We start from the raw sequence: 22,637 nt of genomic DNA, 5'->3' as shown, positions 1-22,637 counted from the left end.
TGTGGGCAGTCCAGTGTTGTTGTTGTTCTTGTGGGATTTGTAAGACAGGGTCAAAATCTGGTAAAATTGTCCTACGCTCACTCAGTCCCTGAACGCACCGTGGTGCAGTGTCTCACGTGATCGCGCTCAGCCAATCGCAACCTGTGGAGCGTATTTTCACCTGTTGCAGGTCTGTCAAACAAAATGTTATTTTTTATGTTATTATGCGCTTTAAAACTAAGTATATCGTTAGATTCTGGGTACTAGTGCTCTGGGAGACGTTTTGTGTCGAGTAATTAACGGAATTGGTAAGTACGAATGCATAGTTGGTTGTTTCGTGTTAGCATGCTAATGCTAGAAGACTAACGTTAGCATTAGCGGCATAACATTAGCATTAGCATGCTACCGTTAGCATTAGCGGGCTAACTCAAACTCTAGGTTTGCCGTCATAAACTTATATGGAGTTTATGAACTGGTTTTATGATGTGACTCTTACCTGACACTTATAACTGGATGTATGTGAAGCTTTTATGAATGAGCTGCTTGATGTTGATACTGAATGTGATATTTATTGCTAATACCTTTTCCAGTGTACAGATAATGCACATTAGCATGTTACATTTGATTATTTATATTTGTATAGTTGTCTTTGAATATTTATGTACATAAGGATAAGTTAAGCTAGCTAACTAGCATTATCATTAACTCTCACTAGTCCTGTTTGTTTATCATAGGCCAGGTGACCCTTTCTGGGTTAGAACTGACAGCGAGCTACTGAACAAACGACCAGGAACCTGAAGACCTTTTGCAACATTGAGCAACTTAATCCTCCTGGTCTGGTAGGAGGCTGCTGCAGTCTGTCCTGTTTTCCCCTGTCAGAGTTTTGTGCAGCAGCATAATGTGAGGGATGCACAAGGAATCCACACATCACACACCTTATCTGTGAAGCACAGACATTTCCACTGTGTTTGCTGCCATTGGCAGTCTTTCAGGTATTCAGAGAACCCTGGTTACCATTGTAACTTCTGTTTGAGTACTGATAGGAAAACATTTATAAATCACAGAGTGAAGACTGAGGATAGGAGAAAGCTTTAACAGGCTTTTAGTGCATGTACATATCAGCATTAAATTTTAAATGTAGCAACCTGCTCAGGGACTGAAAAAAACCAGCCATAGTAGCATAATTGTTAGGAGCCAGCTGTGACCATTGCTGCAAACGCTGTCATTGGGAAGAAAGAAATTATGCATATACATGCTCGAAAGGCTTGGTGCATATTCTTTTAGAAATGTGTTTTGAATGACAAAGGATAAAATAGAAATATAAAACTGATTGATTTAAATCTTAACACATTCAAGAAACGTCTTTAAGTAACATTCAAACATCACACATCATTTATTTTTCCTACAGTATGCACACATGCAACACAATATCCAGACATAATAGCAATTAATGAAGCATAAATCTTATGACCACATTCATAGTCTCCAAAACGTGGGTAATAGTAGATAAAGATTCAATATAAAAAGAAGTTTTATACTGAATTGTTACCAGTAACCTTAAACACAGGACTCTAAACACCAGCGGATTAAACTGGGACCCCCAGCCCAGTTTTGCCCTGGGTCTGTTTAATAGTTTATTCCATCCTATTTTCCAGTCTGACCTTTATATATGGGTTTTAAAGGCAGCTTTAAACACCTCAAACATATATGCAAGTCCCTTATTTTAACATCATATGAGTGCCTTATCCCTGAAAACTGTTATCAATTGAAGCCAGTTCATTCAGGAAAGTCTGAAGCTGTTACAAGCTTCAGATTCTAAAAGTTTTTTGATGATATAATCCATTCATCACAATACCAGGTCTATCAGGTGTGAGATTAAACATGCGACAGCGTACCATATTTATTCAGAGTGGTGAAAAAAGTTAACTTTCTATGTCGTCTCTCCCCCAATTCCAGCTTAACTGATGAACACTGGGTCTATGAAAATGGTGCAATGTCAGGCTTGCTGTGGTCTGATGGAAACACCCTCTGGTCACTCTTATGACGGTCAGGTTAGAACATTTTGAGGTATGAGGCCAGGAGCTTTTGTTGTCATCTTCAAACAGACCCATAAGAGAAGAGAAGGAAGATCAAAAGCTATTCATTTACGCAGAGATTGGCCCCTCAGCTTTACTGTGACATATTCAAAACTAATGCCACCGTTTTACTGTGGGAGACTCCCAACCATGTGAATAAGATAGTCCAAAGATAAAAACCCGGAAATATTTCAAGAACATGTTATGTGTATTGTATTGTCTATGATTGGCATGTGCCACAGTGGACACAGGTGCAGATATTCTGAACAGCAACAGGCAATGCTGCTTCTTTACACAGCTCTATTTTTAGCATCAGTGTATGTCGAGGCCTGTATACTTCTTAAGCCCCACAAGGCCCTGAAATAGAGTGACGAGGTGGATCCATAAATACCCCCCACTGGGGGAGGTAATTGCTTTAGGAGCCTTGGTTAGCTTTAGAGGAATTAGTAGTGTCCTTCTCTTCTGATGGTGGAATCCCAGTAAAACTACCTCACAAGATTACTGGCTTCAACCTGACATTATAATTTTGAAACATTAGTTCAGATGGCCTGTACCTGCACCCACTGTGACACCCGTGACATATACACTATTGAAGGTCTATGGAATCAGATATAATGAATGTGGCAGGTGGTAGGATTTGTTATAGTGTGACAGGTCAAGACTTACTTTATGGACAGTGTGACAGAGGAGGTGGAGATGAAGCCAACAAGAAACAGGTGAGCTCTTAGATGATCTCAATGAGCCACAAATATCCATAAAAAATATCTGGTAGTATCCGGTCTCTCATCAGTTTAAGCAACTAATTTACATACTTTTCGCCAACTGGACAGTTTTCTGTGTCGTAGGAGATTTGCATAGGTTTGAGGATATCTCAGTCTGCTTCTCCTACTGTTTTCACACCTACTTGAGCCATTCTCATATTCCAAAATAACAGAAATGAAGCTGTCAAACATTTGGAAGTCATACCCACTCTGATCTCTTCTCCAGCCCATCATCATTGGTCTGTAGCTCTGTGCCGCTACCCGGCCCCGCCAGTATACGCTGACCAAGCCTTCTGGTACAAAACGTTGTCGATGTGGAAACATCCCCAGCGGGCCCTGCTGATACTGCAAAGGGAAGCCCAAAGTCTCGTCTTGGTGGAGGTGGTGGTTTAAGCCGACTGCGTTTGTTAACACAAATGTATCTAGGTGTCGCCAGTGGCTCTGGGGGACAGAGCGCTGTCTGACTGCCATTCCCTTCTGGAGCCACCTCTTGGGAAACAGAATAGCTATTGTTACCACAACTGTTGCAGCCTGGAGGTCCTTGAGAGCCTGGAAGTAAGGAAGTCTCTAAATGAGGTGATTCGTGACTTAAACCAAACAGTCCCCTGCTGCAAGAGCCACTGCTGCCTCTTCTCTTCTGGGAACTCCCTGGTTGAACAGCTTCCCCTTGTAAATCCTGCTGAGCCAGGGAAGTGTTTATTTCAGTTTCCCTGGAGATTTCTGCTGTTGGATGGAAGAACTGCTCTTCTTCATATATCTTGGCTACCATCATCTTTATCTTTCTCTTCTGCCTCACGGAGCGCTTGATGGCAGAGGTGAAATCGAACATATTGATGAGGAGGGACAAAGCAGCCACACCAAGCATAAAGTTAAGCATCACAGTCTTCTCAGTAGGCCTAGAGATGTAGCAGTCTACTTGGGTAGTGCACAATGGATTCTGGCACAAAAACCTCTTGGGGATGTAGAAACCAAACAGATAATAGTGAGCTGCTCCAAACCCTGCCTCCAACAAGGTCCTGAACATTACATGCAGGATGTATGCTCCTGTGAAGCTCTGGGCACAACCACCACCTTGCTGTTCTGCTACCAGAGACATTTTGTTCATAGTCGTCTTTCTGAAAGGCTCCTGGTAAATTTTAAACAATGGCACAGCTCTGATGTGGCCAGAAGTGTTCAGATTCTCAGTGAGGGCATCTGACAATGTATGAACCACATAGATGATAAATATGATGTAAGAAAGACACAAGATGATGACCTGTACCAACCAAAACCGTGTGAGAGAGACAGGAGTAAATAGATCAAAACACACACTGACACAACCAGGTTGGATGGTGTTGCAGACAAAGTGTTCTTGCTCATCCTGGTAAAGAGGGAAACCAGCAAAAAGGATCATCAAGATGCGGAGGAAGATCATCACAATAAGCCACACCTTGCCTGAAAGAAAAGCACATGAGAATTGAAAATGTGCTGAATTTAAACTTCGGCTTCACGTATGGTAACCTATGCATCTGTCGTTTGGAAGCAGTTGCCTAGCGTTTACATTTATCCTTGTAGGAACGTTAACGCTGTGGCTGGGGAGGACACTCCCTCTGCAACCATCAGCAACCTACGCTTACCCATAAATCCTTTCATGTATGCATACGTACACATCAACAACATTGTGCAGTTGTAGAGAAACCTAAATTAGCCTTTAGGAGGAGGCAGAAATGACTGGAATTTCACCTTGAGCTGTACATCACAGAAAACTTTTAAGTATTTCAATGCACATAAACGTAACATTAGAGGATTTGTATTTGCATTAGTCAGAAACCGACTAATCTCTGTCACTGAATCAAGTCATCCAACTCACCCATGAAAGTAATGCTGTGATTGACTGAGATGAAGATGACCTCGCAGGCACTTGGTCTTGCCATACTTTCTGTGATCGGGCTCCTGTAGAAAACTTCCACCACCGCAGATCCAGGACACGGTGCAAACTCTTAATCCAGCACTTCTCTCCTTTTTCAGTCACTTCTCTCTTCTTTTTCCACCTAAATTCCTATTTCCACCTCTACAATTTGAGGAGCACAGTGGCTTCCAGTATTACAGTGACCTCCAGGTAGATGTTTCTTATTCTCTCCTAGAAGGACTATGTCCCATGCCCTGGTCAGAAAATCGAACTCAATCCACTGTAAACCATGCAAATATTTCCACCTTACCTCTTCTTCAGAGAACAGCCTGTCCCCAGACAACAGAAGACAGGAGTGAGCCCCATTGTGGGTCTATTCTTAACGCCCTTCCAAAAGCATGTCACCGTCCCAGCATTGCAGAGATATTTTGGTGTTGCTGGTCATCCTTAGAGAAGAGCAATAAGGCTCCTGCCTTTCTCACTCTATATTTCTGTATTAAGTTCTCAAACACAATAGCCAGCATATTCAAACGCTCCACTCCATAAAAATACCACTCTAAATATAGGGAACAAGCGAAGATTTTTTTTTTCTTTTAATTTTTCAAGAATTTCGAGAATAAAGTTGAAATATTATGTTTAAAGATTAAATATAGCCTAATGTGGAAACAGCATTGTGTTTGGAGTCAATAACGAGCCTATACAGTAACTTATGCTTTACCTGCATGTTATTATGTTTCATTGGATTGTACCTGAATGAATAGAAACTTTACTCGCATCCACCACTTTTCCATCTGTAGCCTACTGTGTGTCAAGGGTTAAATGAAAGGACTATGCATAATGTGTTTTCAGTCCTACACCTTGACTTAAGCAACAATTTTCTCCAACTCCAGCTCTTTCTACTTTGCTGCTGCAGCTGTGTTGCTTTTATTTTGAAAAATGTGTCCATGTTTCAAGATTGCGTAGGTATATTTCACCCTGCATAACAATTTCTGCTTCCAGTTGTGTAAAGAACAGTACCTATAGAAATATGTGCTGAAAAGCATTCATGATAATGATATACAGTACATTGTGGTTTAATACCACAGTATATATGTTTAGATATTACACTTTCCATTTTGGCTGGGGTAATCCCTTTACATTAAAAAAGATATTATACTGCATTTATTCTGAGGTTTTAAAGTTGATTTTTTTAAAACAAACATTACTTCAGAAGAGCATGTGAATTTGGAAAAGTTCTTTAATTAAATCATGTCTGAAATTACAAAAAGAAAAAGTACAGAGCGGGAGAGCCATCTGAGTTTGACAAACAGGAAGAGCACAGTGACAATAACAACAAAATACAGTAAAAGACGTTGAAAATATCAAAACAAAGTCAGTTACAGCAGGTGGTTGATGTTGGCACACAAAATCATCACAATAAAAACTGAATTTATAAAATCCAAAAATTGTCATTAAAGATTTGATGAAAAAAAAAATCAAGTGAAAAGTAAAACAGAGGTAGAGTTCAGTGCACAAGGCTTTGACCCAGGACAACTCTCTTTACAAATCCCAACAGCTTTTCATGTACATTGGGTCAATCAGGATCCATGACTGTGTCCCACCTGCTGGTCGGTTTAGAAATCAAGCTGATCTCACTTTCAGAGTGAGAAACAGCACAATTTAAAATCATATAAAATAATCTAGAGACTTCAAGGAGAAATGCTAATGCCACATTTACATCTGACATGTGAAAGAGCAGAAAATACAGTTTTTGTGTTTGTTTGTTTTTTTTGTCATTTCAGGTCACATGACATTTTTTTAAGCAGGAAGTAAGAAGTCAAATAACTGATTTTAAAATATATAGCTTATATTAAAAACATTATTTCACACTTTATTTAAATTGAGTATCCTCAAAAATGAGAATGCAGTCAGCCCATTGAGATTCCTGTTTATTTTCCCTAAAGTTTTTCTCTGCCAATTAGTTGATAAAATGAATATTACATATATTTTTCACTTGCTTTTCATTTTTCAACACCATCATTTTCCTTGTTTTTGGCACCTGTTATAATTAACTATTATCTTCACACAGCAGTTGCTTTTCTACATTTGATGTGGCCAGAAGTGTTCAGATTCTCAGTGAGGGCATCTGACAATGTATGAACCACATAGATGATAAATATGATGTAAGAAAGACACAAGATGATGATCTGTACCAACCAAAACCGTGTGAGAGAGACAGGAGTAAATAGATCAAAACACACGCTGTTTTGAAACTACATTTCCAGCATAATTTTTATGTTTTATTAACTGATTAGTGGTAAATTAGATAAGTAAAAAAAGCAATTGATTGGATGTTAAGTGAATATTATAAAATTTTATAATTCTTTTCATTTAAACAATTTAATAACATTATTTATCAATGTACTTAATTTGACTTCACATTTTATCAGTCTCAGGGCTCCATAAGAAACGAGTCATGACTATATCCGGCAGAACACGGGGATAAAATCATAAGAATAATGATGATAATAAAATAAGCCAGAATGGTCTTGTATTATCTCTGTGTGATATATCATGTACAGTATGTAACATATATAAACTTGGCATTAACTGCAGTGCAAACACATTGTATTTCTAAAACATACAAAAAATATTCAGTGGTGTCTCCCATTTAAACCTTAATACCTTTCTTTTCCTTGAGAATTGATTTGTCATGACGAGTACTCAGCCGTGTTTACAATTCAGAACCTTCAGTCAACAATGCACACCAGGAAATTAGCAAAAATATCAGGTAATGCTTTTAAATTTATTTGTCTCCAGCACATCATCGGGTTTTCAGTGGCTTCTAATTGTTGTTATTCCATGTGTGTTTGTTTGTTTGTACGCTGGAAGAGCCTTACAAAATATTAAAGAAAAATACTTCAGTTTTTTTTGTTCTTTCCCTGCATTAGAAAGGAATAAAGGTTAAAATAGCTTATTACAGGCACCACAGGTGAAGACAATGGCAGTGAATAAAGTGAGTATGTCTCACTGTCTCTGCAGTGAACCCCCCCCCCCCGTCCAAATAAGTCTCCCAAGTACAAATGCATTGTTGTATTTAACTGCAACAAAGGAATGCATGAGTATTGCTTTAAGTGAACAGGAGTATCTGAGTGATGGCTTTAAACTGTTTTGTAACTGGATTTGTTCATGTTCTTGTCAAAGCGGTCGAACTTTGCCCTCTGGACAAGAACCTCAGTTAAAAGACGACAGTTGAAATAAATTATCAGTGGAACGTTTTGTCAAGACTGATGTTTAGTCCAGTCAAAGGTATCAACTCCAATGCAAAAGAAAAAAGGAAATTGAGGAACTGAATGTTTACATTCTTATGTGCACATAAGCTGTTCTTTAAAAAAAACAACAAATAATCATGCTTCAGGTAAAAAACAAACTGTGCCATGAGATTAAAATTAGAGGACTGTTCACAGCCTTGCTCAGTCAGCTGAGCTTCAGCAGGCTGCCACCACCATGAGGTTAAAACCTTTTCCTATTTTCCCAGCGTCTCTGTTCGATCATCAGTTATATATATATCCATTTGGCCTCTTTTTCTGCAGTCAACAGTTTCATTACGTTAACTCACTTTAGTTTGGTTCAGCTCAGCTCTGTTTGGACTGGACTGCTGTCCACCTGCTTTGCCTGCTTCCCAGACAAAGTTACGGTCCTTGACATGCCCGTCTGTTCCTTTGCCCTGTGCGGACGTCATCGTGTTAGGAAATGATGGCAGGACACCACCGCACCACCCTCAGGTTGTCCGTGCTCACTGACCTCTTCTTGGCAAGTTTCCTCAAGTCCTTGTATTTGTTATCACACAACCTTGATATGGCCTGGAAGTCAAAACGTAACAAATTAGAATTGATTAGTTATTTAAAGTAAGTGATGAAGATACTGCAGAACTCTGAACTTTACAAGGAGACAAGAGAATTGTCACCTGGGATTAAAATACAATTGTGTTAGTTAGCTCATTTATTCTAAGTTTAGTTCTCTCTTGATGTGATTATTTGCTTAAAGTGTTCAGTTGGATTTATAGTGTATTTAATTAACAAGATCCAGCTAGGTAGCCTCTTATTCAAAAATGTCAAAGTTTTTCTTACATCCCTCGATAAACATTAACGTGGACCATGTTTGCAGCCAGAAAACTTCTACTCTTACATTGGAAATTCAGACAGCTAGCAGATTTTTTTGGAATTTATCTGTTTGACCTGAACTCCCAAATCTAAATCTGCTTCCATGTTTTTGTATGTGTACTACTCACCTCTAGTTTTTGGGCTCTGTCCCTGGTGAGGGGTTCGCGGGGGAAGCTGAGATTGTTGGCTTCAGCCAGGGAGCGCAGGTCAAAGTAATACTTGGCATAGACACTGGACGGCACGTTGATGTTGAACTGCAGCAGTTCCAGGAACTGACGCTCAAGCTCATTCCTTCAGAAGAGAGAAAGGATAAACCTTGACAACCTTGAAAAAAGTTATTTATTTAGCTGTGAACCAGACCTTTACAAATAAAGTTAGTTAGTTACTTGGATCACTCAGACAGTGGGTGTTATTTTCACATATACAGTACCAGTGCATATAAACAAAGTACTGTCATTTTGTTTTTGCCCATTAAGTCTTAGAGCAATGTCTAAGCACAAGTGCTCCAAACATTATATGCAAAAAATATTAATTTCACATCCTGAAAATGCTGCAGCATTTCCTCAGGTTTTAAAGTTGTGGGATCTGTGATGACATGACTTTCATCTGTTTCTCTTAAGCCATAACAGGTTCATTTTGCAGTGTGACATGCAAAAACACTGTCTCTTCTTTACAGCCTTGGACATTTTTAGGCATGGAATAACAGACTGGCTAAAAATAGGCTCAACTGTCATCAAACTCTACCCAATAATGTTTCTTCTTAATCTCACTACGACACTCGTTCAGCTCGCCTGTGTAGTTTTGTGCCTTTCTGCTCCTCAAAATCACCTGCAGTTATTTAACAATCAAACAAAAGGTGCGAAGAGGAATTCAGCAGGCTACGCTCCAGTTCTGGGATTTAACACTAAAAACACTAAACTTGAACTTCTGCACAAATCTCTGGTCAAATACTGAGTTAATAGCTGGTAAATTGTCATATGGGAGCACAGCAGAAGTCCATGTTGGACTCATCTCACTCAAACAAGCTCCAAACAGGTGGATCACAGTCAGTCAGCTGTAGGAATATTTGCCCAAGGACAAGAATATATAGCCACTGGTGCAGAAGAGTGTTAATGCAGCAGAGGTCAGAGGTTGTAGTACTGCAGCATCCTTTTTGTCCTCGGCCAAGCTTCCTGTGAATTTGAGTATGCAATAAAGTACAGAGCGATGATTTTCTTTTAACAAGCACTTAGATCAAGTCTTAAACAATGTCCAATTTATTTTTAGTTTATCTGATGTTAAACCCTGAAAGAAAACGTCAAATCTATTACAAGTTATTCTTGCTCTAAAGTGAACCCTTATGTTGATGTCCTGTAAGATCCATATATCTCTTCTCATCATGAATATATATTATGATCCGTCATAACTAGTGTGTCTCCATCTTAAATCTATTGTCAGAGTAGACTTTACCCTCTGCATCTAACCTATTCAAAATGTTTTCAGTGCAGTCTGACCCTGCAGTCTGAGGGTCAAGCATGTCAGACAAAGTGGGCAGACGTCAACTAAAACTAAACCCTCCTGAACTTAGGCTGACCCCACAAACAGAGGGTGTTCTCAGCATAGAAAGACTTAAGACTGTCAGGGTGTTTCACGCTATTTTAAAATGTTTTCAGGTAAAGAATCTGCAGATGAACCAAATAATTATTAATTATTATTATTTATTGTTGATTTTAGCTCAGCTCACACTTCATTCTTGTGTGTTTCCTGTGACTCACATGTCCTCCACATTGATATCCTTGAGAATCTGGCAGTAGTCAACGTTCCACACCGCCTGATCATCCCAGACCTTGGATGCTAGGAGGATGGCTCCTAACACAATACGCTTCCAGTTGGCAGGACAAATGTCAATCTCAGCGTAGGTCAGGAGTCTCTCCAAATACACCTTAGACAAAGAGATGTGTCATGAATAAATATCTGTTGTCGGTTTTGTTGTTAAAAACATGGGAATATCACCAGTTCTGTGCATATTTTACTCTGAAGAGTGTAAACAGCAAAAGCCAGTTGTAGAAGCCCAAACCCTTTCACTAAATGTGAAAGAATTACTAGAAGACAGAGAATCCTTAAGGAACTGCACATCAAAATTAAAATGATAAACATTAACCAGTCAAGAGTCTGAGCCAGCAGCCTCAGCCTGATCCACAACCATTTACCAGCTCTCAACCTGATATCAGCCCAACACAAGCAGGTCCAAAGAGAAGATAATCGGGAAACCCCACTCCCTTCTAGGGTCTCTTCTGAATGATAAACACACAAGCACAAATACGTACACTCACCAATGTGACGACAGCACACTCGGCCGTGAGCTGTGCAGCGCTGAACAGTGTCCTGACAAAGCGGTAGATTTGCTTCTGCTCAGGGTCATGTTTGTCATAATCAGCAGGAACCTCAGACCTCTAGAAAGTGACAACAGATTAAATACTTCACATTTGATCCAACTGTAATAATGAATGGAGTGTTTATTTGAACCCGGTGGATTGATTTGCTGTTCAATAGCTTGTGTCTACATATAAAGGGAAGATTTCTTAAGGGCTTACAGAGAGTGGATGCAGTTTTTCATCAAAAATGTCTAACAGTGTTCTTCCGTCGACATCTCTGAAAAGATAAAGAAGAAAATTAGAGTATGATAGAAACAAAAGGTTTGAAACTCATTTCATCCTGTAACATATTTGAGGAGGTGCATTTTTATGACATTGGATCATTAGTAAAGTCGATGTCTATAAAACACCATTAATTATTTAATTACACTTTTTTCAGCGTTCGAGATTAATACTTCCACTTTCAAATTTTACCTTTTCATTTACAATTTTCCAAATTTACAAAACTATTGGCCCTGTTTTAGTGCCATAGATGGACTTTGCCAAAAAAATGGTGGAGCATTTCTATGGAAGCTATATACGGATTCTTGACTATCATGTGGCCCCAAATAGATGAAGTTATCAGGTGTAATATTCATAATAATCTTCAGAGACTCATGACAAGACCAATCTCCAACCCTAACCAACCATAAAGTGCACACCCCACTACAGAATGGGCAAATGCCATCCTGGTGACTAAGGCCCACTGGTTTATTAAACTCAGCTAAATGAAAATGGATGACAACACTTCTCATACCTGTTTTTTATGTGGTAGTATATTGCCAGAGCTACACTGTAAAGACAAATAAGCAAAACAAGGACATTAAAATGCAATTTACATAATGATTTATTTAAGCTTTAAAAGCAGCTGTGACGTTACCATTTGATGCTGTATTTGAGGTTGGGCTGACTGACAGTGCTGTCATCAAGAAATATGGTGGAACATGAGCTGTACTTTCTTCTCACTGGGCCTAGATGATGCTGGGGTTCACGAACACAGTACATGAAATACACACACACAGATATACACATCAGTCTCTATTTCTGTCACACTCAGACTAGCCAGAAGGTCCGCTAAGAGCTAGGGAAAGTAGGGCACCTGCAAGTCCACAAACTAATTCTGTCTGTCCTCTGATCACGCATGGTTACATGCAGGGAGGGGTTTTATGGTGGAGGCAAAAATTTCTAACTTCTGTTTATAGGAGAATTATATAGTTCATTTCCATCCATCCATCCATCATCTAGACCCCCTTAGTCCTAACCAGGGTCCCAGGGATCAGCTGGAGCCTATCCCAGCTCTCTTTGGGTGAAAGGCAGGGGTCCACCCTGGACAGGTCCCCAGTCCATCACAGGGCCACATAGAGACAAACAACCTCACACACTCACACTCACTCCTATGGGCAATTTAGAGTCACCAATCAACCTGACATACATGTTTTTGGACTGTGGACTACTTTATGTTACAGTACTTACGTGGTTCATGAAAAGGCTCTTCCGTTTCTCTTGAACTGACAAGAAAAACAAAGGAAGAGGTCAAGCAGCAACACTCACATCATGGTCATTACACTGCAGCTCACCCCCCTGACAGACAAGCAGCAGCGTTTATCTAGGGTTCATAATTTGTCTGTCATAGAGTTTGTGTAAATGTTGGAACAACTGTTTTTACTCTGCATTTGCATTTTGCATGTAGTTTTATTAAATGTGGCATATCACACACATATGCACAGTGTGTGTCAGTGCTGTGTCTTTAATAAAATCAAAGGGGGAAAATGTCAGTGGCAAAGCAAACTGGAGCAGTTTCGGATGTAAGTAAACTGCTCATTGTGTGATGTCCTGTTTAGGTATTTAGATAATCGGCCTGCAGACTTTCACACAAGAGTTTAATAAGGTTAAATAAAGACCGCACCATATGTTTGATCAGTCTGTTGGCCTTTAGGTAATGGTGTCTGCTTGTAGCGATTCAAAATGTCACAGCTTTTTCCCGTGGTATGTTTGCGGTGCCTTGGCAGTGACTTTGCGTCACGATCTGAGTGGCTTTAATCCTGTGCAGGGCTAAAAACATCCAGTGTGCAGTTCTCCTTTCTGCCACCAGGTGCTGCAAAACCTTTTAGCCTGTTTGTGGATACGCAAATATTTTCTCTGAACTTCATTATTTTGAATAAAAAACAATTTTGTAATACCAGTCACTATTCTCAAAAGATCATCATCTTGGTCATATTACTAAAAACCCATTTGCAAACCAGGCCATGAGGAAATTTCAAAGGTTCCCATAGAAAACAACAAAACTCACCATCAGTCTGTGACTTGCTGAGGAAGATGGTACTGGCGCGGGGATGATCTGAGGGATTATACTCTATCGGCAAATCTAAAAAAAAGAAAATATATGAAAAGAAACATTAGACTCATGGGAAAGTACTTAAATGACCAATTCACCCCAAACTGATTTCTATACAGAAAAACCTCAATGAGCAGGAAACACTTCTGGTACACAGTTAATTTCACTTCAGGTATGCTTACTTTTTATTTAATAGTTGAAAACTATCCTGATTTCAGGTTTATTTTTTGTTGTATTCAACATAATGTAAATATCAGACCATAATGTTGAAACATTAAATCGAAACCTTTCATTTTGAGGTAGAAAATCTGGCACTGGCTTCTGAGTTTAACCACCTCTCTCCTAAAGGACGGACTCGTCCCTATCATGGATCAGTACCTGTGGAGGTGACCAGCTGTTTCTTTCAGTGTTGGCATGTGTGTGAGAAGGCTGCCTTCCAGTTGGCTTGAAAGAAACTGCAGCTTTCTCATAAAAGCCTTCACCATCATTTCTTTCTTCATTTTCTTTATCTTGTATCTGTTTTAAAAGTCCGACATTTTTTCCCCTGTCAGATTTGGACAACCATCAGTTGTGACACCTTCCAGTTTGTCCCATTTCAGCTTCAGCTTGTCCAAGCATGTGTCTACCTCCGTAAACAAATCGCTCCCATCGTCATACCTTTCATCGACTGCACTGCTGCCAGCTTCTCTGTAATTTCAAAGTCTTGTGTTATTCCATTCGTCCAGAGCCAAGAAGAAAAAGTCAAAACTGTGTCTGATCCGTTTTGCAGTTGGAGCTCCAGATTTCCTATAATGTTCTCAGTTCACCTGGAGAGGGCCACATTCTCAAATGCTTCTTTTTTCTCAGGATCCACCAAACTCTCCATCCAAGAACGGTTTACTGTTTTTTGCACTTGTGTGGGATACCACAGAACTGGTCTTGACTGCTCCTGTGTGAATCTTGAAAAAAGTCCTTGCTGCTTTTTTAGCGTAGCTAGCAACGCTTCAGATGTCCATACCTGCTCTGTGCCAGACAAGTTCTTGTATTTCTCTGTCTGTTTAGCCTTGTAATGGCGATTCAAACTGTAATCCTTAAACATAGTGCTCTGTTCTCCACAAACCAAGCACACAGCTTTACCTTTGACCTCAGTAAATAAACACTGAGAAGCCCATGTTTTGCTAAGCTTGAGCTAACAGCTAACTCACATCTCGTCTTTACTTTTTCCCTGTCAGGTTTGGACACACATGCTCGCACACAGCACAAACCTACATGCACTGAAACAGTAGCTTTCAAAATAAAAGCAATGCATTTGTACTGCATGTGTGATGTACACATATTTAGGTGGGCTGGTTAGGAAAAGCCACCAGGCTGGATGGGTCCCACGGGCCGTAAAATGCCCAGGTCTGATGTAGACCTATAGTGGAAGGAAACCGACTCCACAGACCCAGGGCGTGTGTTCCTCTGTGCCTGTTGTCAGTGACTTCTGGTGTTTTTCCCACCCTCCCCGAAGCTTCTTTCCCTTTCTCCAACCTGGGGTGGCCAAAAGCACCGAACTTCCTGCATCTCAGGAAGCAGAAATGAAGTCATGTAGGCGTTTTGACATTGTTAGGGAGAGAAAGGTGGAGACTGGTGGGAGGAGACCAGTGTGTTGACTTAAGATACGCATATTTAAAGTATCATTATTGATACTGTTTTAGAAACCTAGCAGAACACCACTATGACATGATAGATACTCAAAAGAGCAACAATCCCTTTGCGTCTTCACATAGTTCCTCCTAAGACACATGGAAACAACTCAATCTCAGTCGAGGTTGTACCCCGACTCAGGTTGAACCAGGAAATCCCTGAAGCATGCACCTCTTCCAGCTGCAACCACCTGCAGAGGAAACTGGTTGCCGTTAGTTACGCTGTGAATGCACCCACATTACAGTGGTTTTAAAGGTAATCTGGCACTCTGCCTGCCCTTCAGATGTTTCATGAGTGTGGTTTTAAGTTGCAACATTAGGCAGAAAAGCCTTTGGCTGCTTTCTAGCCGCCCTCCTGAGGTTCCAGCCTGAGGGGATCGAGCAGATGCAGCAGCCCCGCACTGCCTTGCAGTCAAAAGCATGGTGTCAAACAGTGCATAGATAGAGTGTAAGTCAAATACGCAGCACATCTTGTAAAAGAGTGTTTCAGAAAAGAGTCAGGGTGACACTGGCAGGCATCATGTACCTTCAGTTCTTTGGTTGTCTGTTTCCTTTGATGGCTTAAAATCAATCACAATGTCCTGCAGTTTGTATATCAAGCACCTTGAAACATCATTTAACAGCAGCTACTGCAGTGCAGCTTTAACAAAGCAGTTTTTTATCTGACTCTTATCACAATGCAAACTGTACGAGCAGTGCACTAAATGATCCTGTGAGCTGGCCCTGATAACACACACACACATATATATATATATTTCCCGTAACATGAGAAGGAAGGACAGTGAGTAATTAGAAGAGTACACAACAGAAACATGCACAGTGTTGGTGGACACAATAAGAATGAAGCGGACACCAAAATTAAATCCATAATTAAAACAACTCTCTGATGTGTTTGTAGTCGGGGTCAGTCCTTCTTCTATCTTTGTGTTTCTAACACTTCTATTTTTAAGTTTATGAGACATGCACAATCTCACAAACATCTAACCGCAGTCACTGGTGAGTCAAAACCACAGTGGCTTCACACCACGTGTTTGAATTGTTGCTGTGCCACTTCAGTAATAATGCAGGTGGCAGATATATCATCATATATCGATCCTCCTGTTCATCGCATGTCCTTGTTTTTGCCGGTGACACAAAATTAGAAAATACAAATGTGCTCGATTTAAATCTGAGTGATTAAAAGTTTTAAAAAAAGCCTAAAAGAGCTTTAATTAGCCAAAAAACTGTTTTCACTAAACTGTTCCTAATTTTGCTTGGGTAACATTTTGTCCACTGAGAGAACCCAAATTCACTCCTACCCTGCAATATGCTGTCCCAACTTTACATAGGTCTTTTTGAGGAAGGCAGCATCATTCAGCCATTTTAGAATATGGATGAAAAGTAATGGTGAAGCTTGAAACGAGGCATCAAAACACCTTTTTCCAAAAGCAGACATGCAGCAAATACCTCAAACTAACCTCTCTAGTCTCACATCATTGAAACCCCTCTATGGTTGATTTCCAACATGCTGAAGTCCAATGAAATGGAAAATTTGTAGGCATGGTGAATTAGTGGTTAGCACTGTTGCCTCACAGCAAGAAGGTTCCTGGTTTGAAACCCATCAGAGACCTTCCTGTGTGGAGTCTGCATGTTCTCCCTGTGCTTGTGTGGGTTTTCTCCAGGTACTCTGGTTTCCTCCCACAGTCCAAAAACATGTATGTCAGGTTGATTGGTGACTCTAAATTGCCCATAGGAGTGAGTGTGAGTGTGTGAGGTTGTTTGTCTCTATGTGGCCCTGTGATGGACTGGGGACCTGTCCAGGGTGGACCCCTGCCTTTCACCCAGAGAGAGCTGGGATAGGCTCCAGCTGATCCCTGAGACCCTGGTTAGGACTAAGGGGGTACAGATGATGGATGATGGAAGAAGTGACTAGGTCCTTTGCACAGATGTTACTTCTCATTTTCTGTTATTACGTCCCACATTTGGAAAGGGTGGATATTTACAACATATCAAATAACTGCTCCCAAGTAACAACAACAATATTAATGATATTAATAATAATAATGATGATGATGATGATGATGATGTGAGCCGTTTGTGAGGATGATCTCCAAAGCTGTTTAAGTGTCGTCCAGACGTGTTGGTGAAAATCTGGATCTTACCGTCTGTATTTTCTCTGTCGCTGATGTGCTGGAGATTGAAGCCCGTGTCCTCCCGGCTCAGCTCGGGTTCCGGCTCCAGCCTGGAGCGGTTGTCACTTCGGTGTTTGGGGCTCGACGACACGCAGCAGGACGTTGTATTCCCCATGGTTCAAGCCGTTTTTGGCGATAATCCTCAGCCGACACTGGGTCTAGATCTTCCCCCTGGCTGTGGTGTTGTCTTCACTACAGCCGGAGGAAAACGGGGCGGTAACGCAGAAGGACAAGTACAGTCTGGCCCCGGTGTCCGTCAACGTTACATGGTCTTCTCACCGATCTTACCTGGACCGGTGTCATGTAAAACCCCTCAGACGCAAAGTATAGGAATAAACCAGGACACAGGCGAGTGAAGATGGTCCCTCTAAGTGTCAGGGCTCGGGTTCAGTGTGGACTCTCGTCGATTCTGGTCCGTGAGTCCACATTTTGCTACGAGACTGTACGGCTACATGAATGAATATGAGGCCACGTTATTTCCATGGGTGCCGATGGGTGAAGATGTACGGTGGACAGACAGCCCGCCTGCTGTCGTGTTACTTCAGGTGCTCCCCTGTAAAGTCGGACTTTCCATAAGCACCTTAAGAAACGGAATAGCTTCGCACATTTAGAGACATCTCAAGTGAACCTGCTGATGATATGTGCAGAATCATCTTTTCAGATCAAAGAGTACATTATTTAGGAGACAGGGCTGATTATACAGAGCACACTATAATTCACATTTCATCACTTCATCCTAGTAGTATATTCACTTAACTGCTTTCTACATACAAGCAGACTTACAGTATATATTTATATATATTCCTAACAACGTTTTTGCATCACAGGAGAGAAATAAAACATGACTATGATGAGATTTCCACATTTATGAGTGTTTCCAACAAACATCCAAAGCAGACTCAACTGATTAACATAGTTATACAACTAATTGTATTTGTAATTTGTAATTGTAATTTGGATCTTCAGGTTGTTCAAGGTCTCCAGCTGTGCTGTCCACATCTGGTTCTCTAGCTCCAGTCAGGTGTAGCCAGTCTCTAGGTGATCCATGTAATCCTCTTGCTGCTTGCTCCAAACAGCCTCTGTGTTGACAGGGACATTAACTTCTCGTACTATTCTCTGATAATTACCCTTATCTAAATCATGGATTTTGTTTGTGTTGGTGATGCATGGGTAATTCATAAGCAGACACTGACTTTATTGTATAAACACAGTTAACAGCAAGAAGAAGAAAAGCAGACCAAAACCAGAGTCCTCCTGACACACAATTAAAGCAGACCAGTAGTCCACACAGTCCAGCTTCCTTCTGTGGTCAGAGGAGTCACTTAACTTTAAGGGCTCTAAGCTCTTCAGTCAGAGTCTTGTTTTGCTTTTCAAGCACAGCCACATAATTTTCAAGGCATTTGACATATTCCTTCTTCTTCCGTCGACACCTCTGGGCAGCTTCCCTGGAAACAACAACAACAGTTTATATATAAAATAAGCTTTAACATCTTGCAGCAGATTCAGCAGGGAACTCATTCCAGCCATAAAACAATTTACACCAAGACTTATTGTCATACAGCTGACTTATTTGGAAAGTCCTAATAGTTGGTCATGTCAGCCAATCCCTCTTTACTCCAAACGTAGGTTACAAAGCAGCTAATGAGCACACAACTCAAGACCCTGGAGTTACTAAAGGTTGATGGTTCTAATTTCTGATTCTACTTGTGTGAAGACCATAACCTCTTTTTTTTCTCCATTGCCATGTGTATCATTGAGTTATAGTCCTCATGCATGTGGTTAACTCACAGTTAACTGATCAGCTGCTCTGAAGCTAGAAACTTTACTGCTTTTTTTTATTTCCACGGGGCAAAAATATTAATAATTAATTAAATCAACAAACATTGACTCCTCCTAACACGCCTTTTCAGACTTGGTGTAAAGTGAAACCAACCTGGAGGATTAATTTCAGATCTCTATCCAACTTCTCCTTAGACTGAAGAAGCCACTTGGATGAGAAGTGAAATGTGTCACCTCAACAAGTAGAAGTCCATTTGCCATGACTCAGCTTCTACATTCAATATTTTAATAGACCCCGTAGGTTTTTTTTTTTTAGTATAGACCCCTCGAGTTAAACACAACTTTTCAACAAGAATGTGCAATACCAAACAAATGACCAGGATAACAAACCTGGAGTATTACTGGAGTATTACTGGAGTATTACTGGAGTATTACTGGAGTATTACTGGAGTATTACTGGAGTATTGTATTCACCCTGTTTCCAATCTTTATGCTAAGCTAAGGCAGTACCTTCATATTTTATATACAGACATTGGCAAAAACAAAACAAGTTATTTCATATGTTAAACTATTGATTTAAAATATAGCAAACCAGTCCCTTTTTTTTCATCATGTTCTAACATCCAGGTTGATAAATGTCAACAGTTGTCTCTACCTGTTCTTCTCCCGGCGCAGCTTCCTCTGTTGTAAGATAGTCTCTACAGATTTACTTGAGCTACCAGATATTGCCGCCGTTTGGCAATATGGGGTAGAGCTGGGTTTAAGCAGCGGGTAGGCAGTGATGTCACATGTGGGACCTGGAGAGACCCAAAACAAGTCAGACCTCAGGATCGGGTTGCACCAGCTATTTGTAACCTCTGATTAAAACTGGTGATTTGATGTGAGTCACCATGTCTGTTGCTTCAATCCCAAAAGAGACAAAGCTACATACAATAGCCTACATAATCTTGTAACTTAAATCCCATCCCTTCACCCACACACACACAGTCACAGTGATGAAACAGCCAGCAGGAGGAACTTTGGGTTCAGGGCGTCGAACTGCCAACCCTATAGTCAGAGAACTACCTACTCTACCTACTGAGACAAAACCACCTACTGTTGTTTTATACATTTCTAAACAGTTGCTAATGTCATTTCTGTGTGATATAACCTGAAGTCTAACCTACTTTAATATCAGTACAGTAATTCCTTCTGACGTTAATGGAGATGATGCAGGAAACCTTGAGCACCTGTCCTAATCTTTTTGCTACCCATCCTAAGAACTAAGTTACAGTGGCCTAGAAATCATGCGTTACCTGACACTGTTGGCTTACGATTCTCCTGTGGGCCGCCCAGCATCTTCATGTTGTACTCAGTGATATGTGGTGGAGGCTGTGATGTTTGTATGCTATTTATTGTTGCAGGTGGCTGGTACTGTGTCCCATCATGTGAGAACTGGAAAGGACCTTCTTGGTAAAACACTGTGGGGGTATAAAGGTAAGGGTAGCGGATACATAATAGTAGGTCACAATGTTTTTACAGAAAACTGTTGCTGTGATTATAGCAACAGCAAACTTTCCCTTTGTGTATAACACTATAATTTTCTTCATATGATTTTAGTCAAAAAATACAGTTCTGTGTTGTTATGGGTAAAGGCAGAAATATCATTTGACCTAAAACGGCTTGGCCTTTGGTGGATCAGTTAACTGGGGCACTGGACAGAACTACACAGACAGAATAGGAGCAGGCAGGGGCCATGGCCAATAGTCAAACCCTGGACACTTACTGTGACAGTGCAAACCATTGAGCACCGTGCTGCAGCTGTATGAATTTATAATACGCATATTACTGGAAATCAAATATTACCTGGCAGACAATAGGGCTGTGTGAAATTCTGCATCTCCCTGTAATACTGATGGTTGTTGAGGGGAGGGTATGATGTTCGTGTGCTGGTCATGGCTGTAGATGGCAGGGTCTGTGTCCCCTCAGGCAGGAAACTGACAGGACCTCCTTGAGAAGACCCAACTGGAAGGGTAAAAATGTAAAAAACCAGGATATGAAAACCAGGATAGTTAAGGCTATTTCTATGCACAACCATTGTGCTTATGGCAATAATAAAATTTCATTTAACTACTTTAGTGAGTTGAGATGAATCAAATGTTTCTGTCATAACTGTACAGGTTGGTACACTGATTATAGTATATAAGAAAAACCTTCATTTGTCCCACCGTGGGGCAATTTACATGGTCACAGCAGCAAGTAAGGGACAAAATAAAAAGAACAGAATAGAAAAAAAATAAAAAACAAGGTATTTACAATAAAAATATTTTAAAAATTAAAAAAAAAAAATATATATATATATATATATATATGTAAAGTGAAAAGAGACAATATTGCACTCAGGTATATTCCATATTTACACATTTCTACAGTCTGACAGCAGCAGGAAGGAAACACCTGTGGTAAAGATCTGTCACATTTTGGGATGGATCAGTCTGTCACTGACAGAGCTGCCCAGGGCTGCCAGACTCTCATGCATCAAACATTATATCCTCGGGCTGTGTAAACTTCAGATTATGTTTCTGATTTAGATGGTTCCGTTTTGGTATATGTCATCATTTTGGGACTTCTCTCTTGACATAAATAAGTTATTTACTAATATCAAATGGTAAACACAAACTGCTAGCTTTGGTTAGTAACCCACTATCACTCAGAAAACGACCTGGATCAAGGTTAACAATGGTTGGTGGCGCCGTTGTCGAGGTCATCATACTGCTAAGTGTACATTAAGGATGCACTGCCAGACCTGCAGTAATACACATCTTTTTGCACTACATGAAGTTAATGAGATGAACGATGGAGAAACGAGAAGGCATGTACTCATCCATTTGTAGTAGTTAACTAGTAGAGCTGTGTCCATGGGCAGACAGCTTATGCTCTGATATGTCATGGAAGTGATCAGTTTCAATTACATCTTTATTGACAGGCTATGTGTGATTATTAAAGGTGTGTTAGGCTATAGCTCATAGTCCTGCTTAAAACAAGGAAATTACAAATATTTGATTCCTGCATATTGTTTTCTGCTCACAGAGTGTAACAAAAATGTCATTCTAGCCTACCTTACTAGATTATATTTCAAAGTTCATCTAATCTTATTGTAGGTAGCACACGTCTGCCTCGAAAATGTCTGCACAGCATGATCTGAGCATGGAGCAAGCTGCAGCAAAGGGGTTTCCCTCAGGATTTGTGAAGACCAAAAAATCAACTAGTCAAAAATCAACTCAGTTACTTCAGGAGTAAAGCAACTTTCCAGATTTTATGTTAATTAGCCTGTTTTTTTTTATTATTGTTAACATTTTTAGCAGAAGTTGTCTTAGCACTACTAAAAACAGCTAATGTGGTTGTAGTTGTAGTAACGGCATTATTAGTGGATGAGGCAGCAGGTGTGGTTGTAGTAATAAACGTATTTAT

At 40.3% G+C, this 22,637-nt stretch overlaps 2 protein-coding genes across 4 annotated transcripts; both read right to left on the bottom strand.

Annotated features, from left to right (window-relative positions):
- Window positions 1–3,014: 3,014 nt before the first annotated feature.
- On the bottom strand, window positions 3,015–4,728 carry gjd4 (gap junction protein delta 4). Its single transcript, XM_026291761.1, has 2 exons — window positions 4,665–4,728; window positions 3,015–4,249 (listed from the first exon to the last, which is right to left on the bottom strand). Exons 1-2 carry the CDS (start codon window positions 4,726–4,728, stop codon window positions 3,015–3,017), a joined length of 1,299 nt encoding a protein of 432 aa, XP_026147546.1.
- A 1,350-nt stretch (window positions 4,729–6,078) lies between these two features.
- LOC113121577 (cyclin-Y-like) lies at window positions 6,079–17,875 on the bottom strand. 3 transcript variants are annotated; one of them, XM_026292204.1, is made up of 10 exons: window positions 17,379–17,875; window positions 13,529–13,603; window positions 12,712–12,746; window positions 12,119–12,219; window positions 11,996–12,031; window positions 11,419–11,476; window positions 11,158–11,277; window positions 10,600–10,766; window positions 8,974–9,136; window positions 6,079–8,545 (listed from the first exon to the last, which is right to left on the bottom strand). In XM_026292204.1, exons 1-10 carry the CDS (start codon window positions 17,521–17,523, stop codon window positions 8,429–8,431), a joined length of 1,017 nt encoding a protein of 338 aa, XP_026147989.1. In that variant the 5' UTR covers window positions 17,524–17,875; the 3' UTR covers window positions 6,079–8,428. The 3 variants fall into 3 exon arrangements, with proteins under 3 accessions (XP_026147989.1, XP_026147991.1, XP_026147990.1); XM_026292206.1 differs by lacking the exon at window positions 17,379–17,875 and adding an exon at window positions 13,952–14,259; XM_026292205.1 differs by lacking the exon at window positions 17,379–17,875 and adding an exon at window positions 13,860–13,922.
- Between the last annotated feature and the right edge of the window lie 4,762 nt (window positions 17,876–22,637).

This window comes from Mastacembelus armatus, chromosome 20, assembly GCF_900324485.2.
Source record: "Mastacembelus armatus chromosome 20, fMasArm1.2, whole genome shotgun sequence".
Taxonomy (NCBI): domain Eukaryota; kingdom Metazoa; phylum Chordata; class Actinopteri; order Synbranchiformes; family Mastacembelidae; genus Mastacembelus; species Mastacembelus armatus.
Note: the sequence above shows the minus strand (reverse complement) of the source record. Positions and strands in the feature narration are given on the sequence as shown.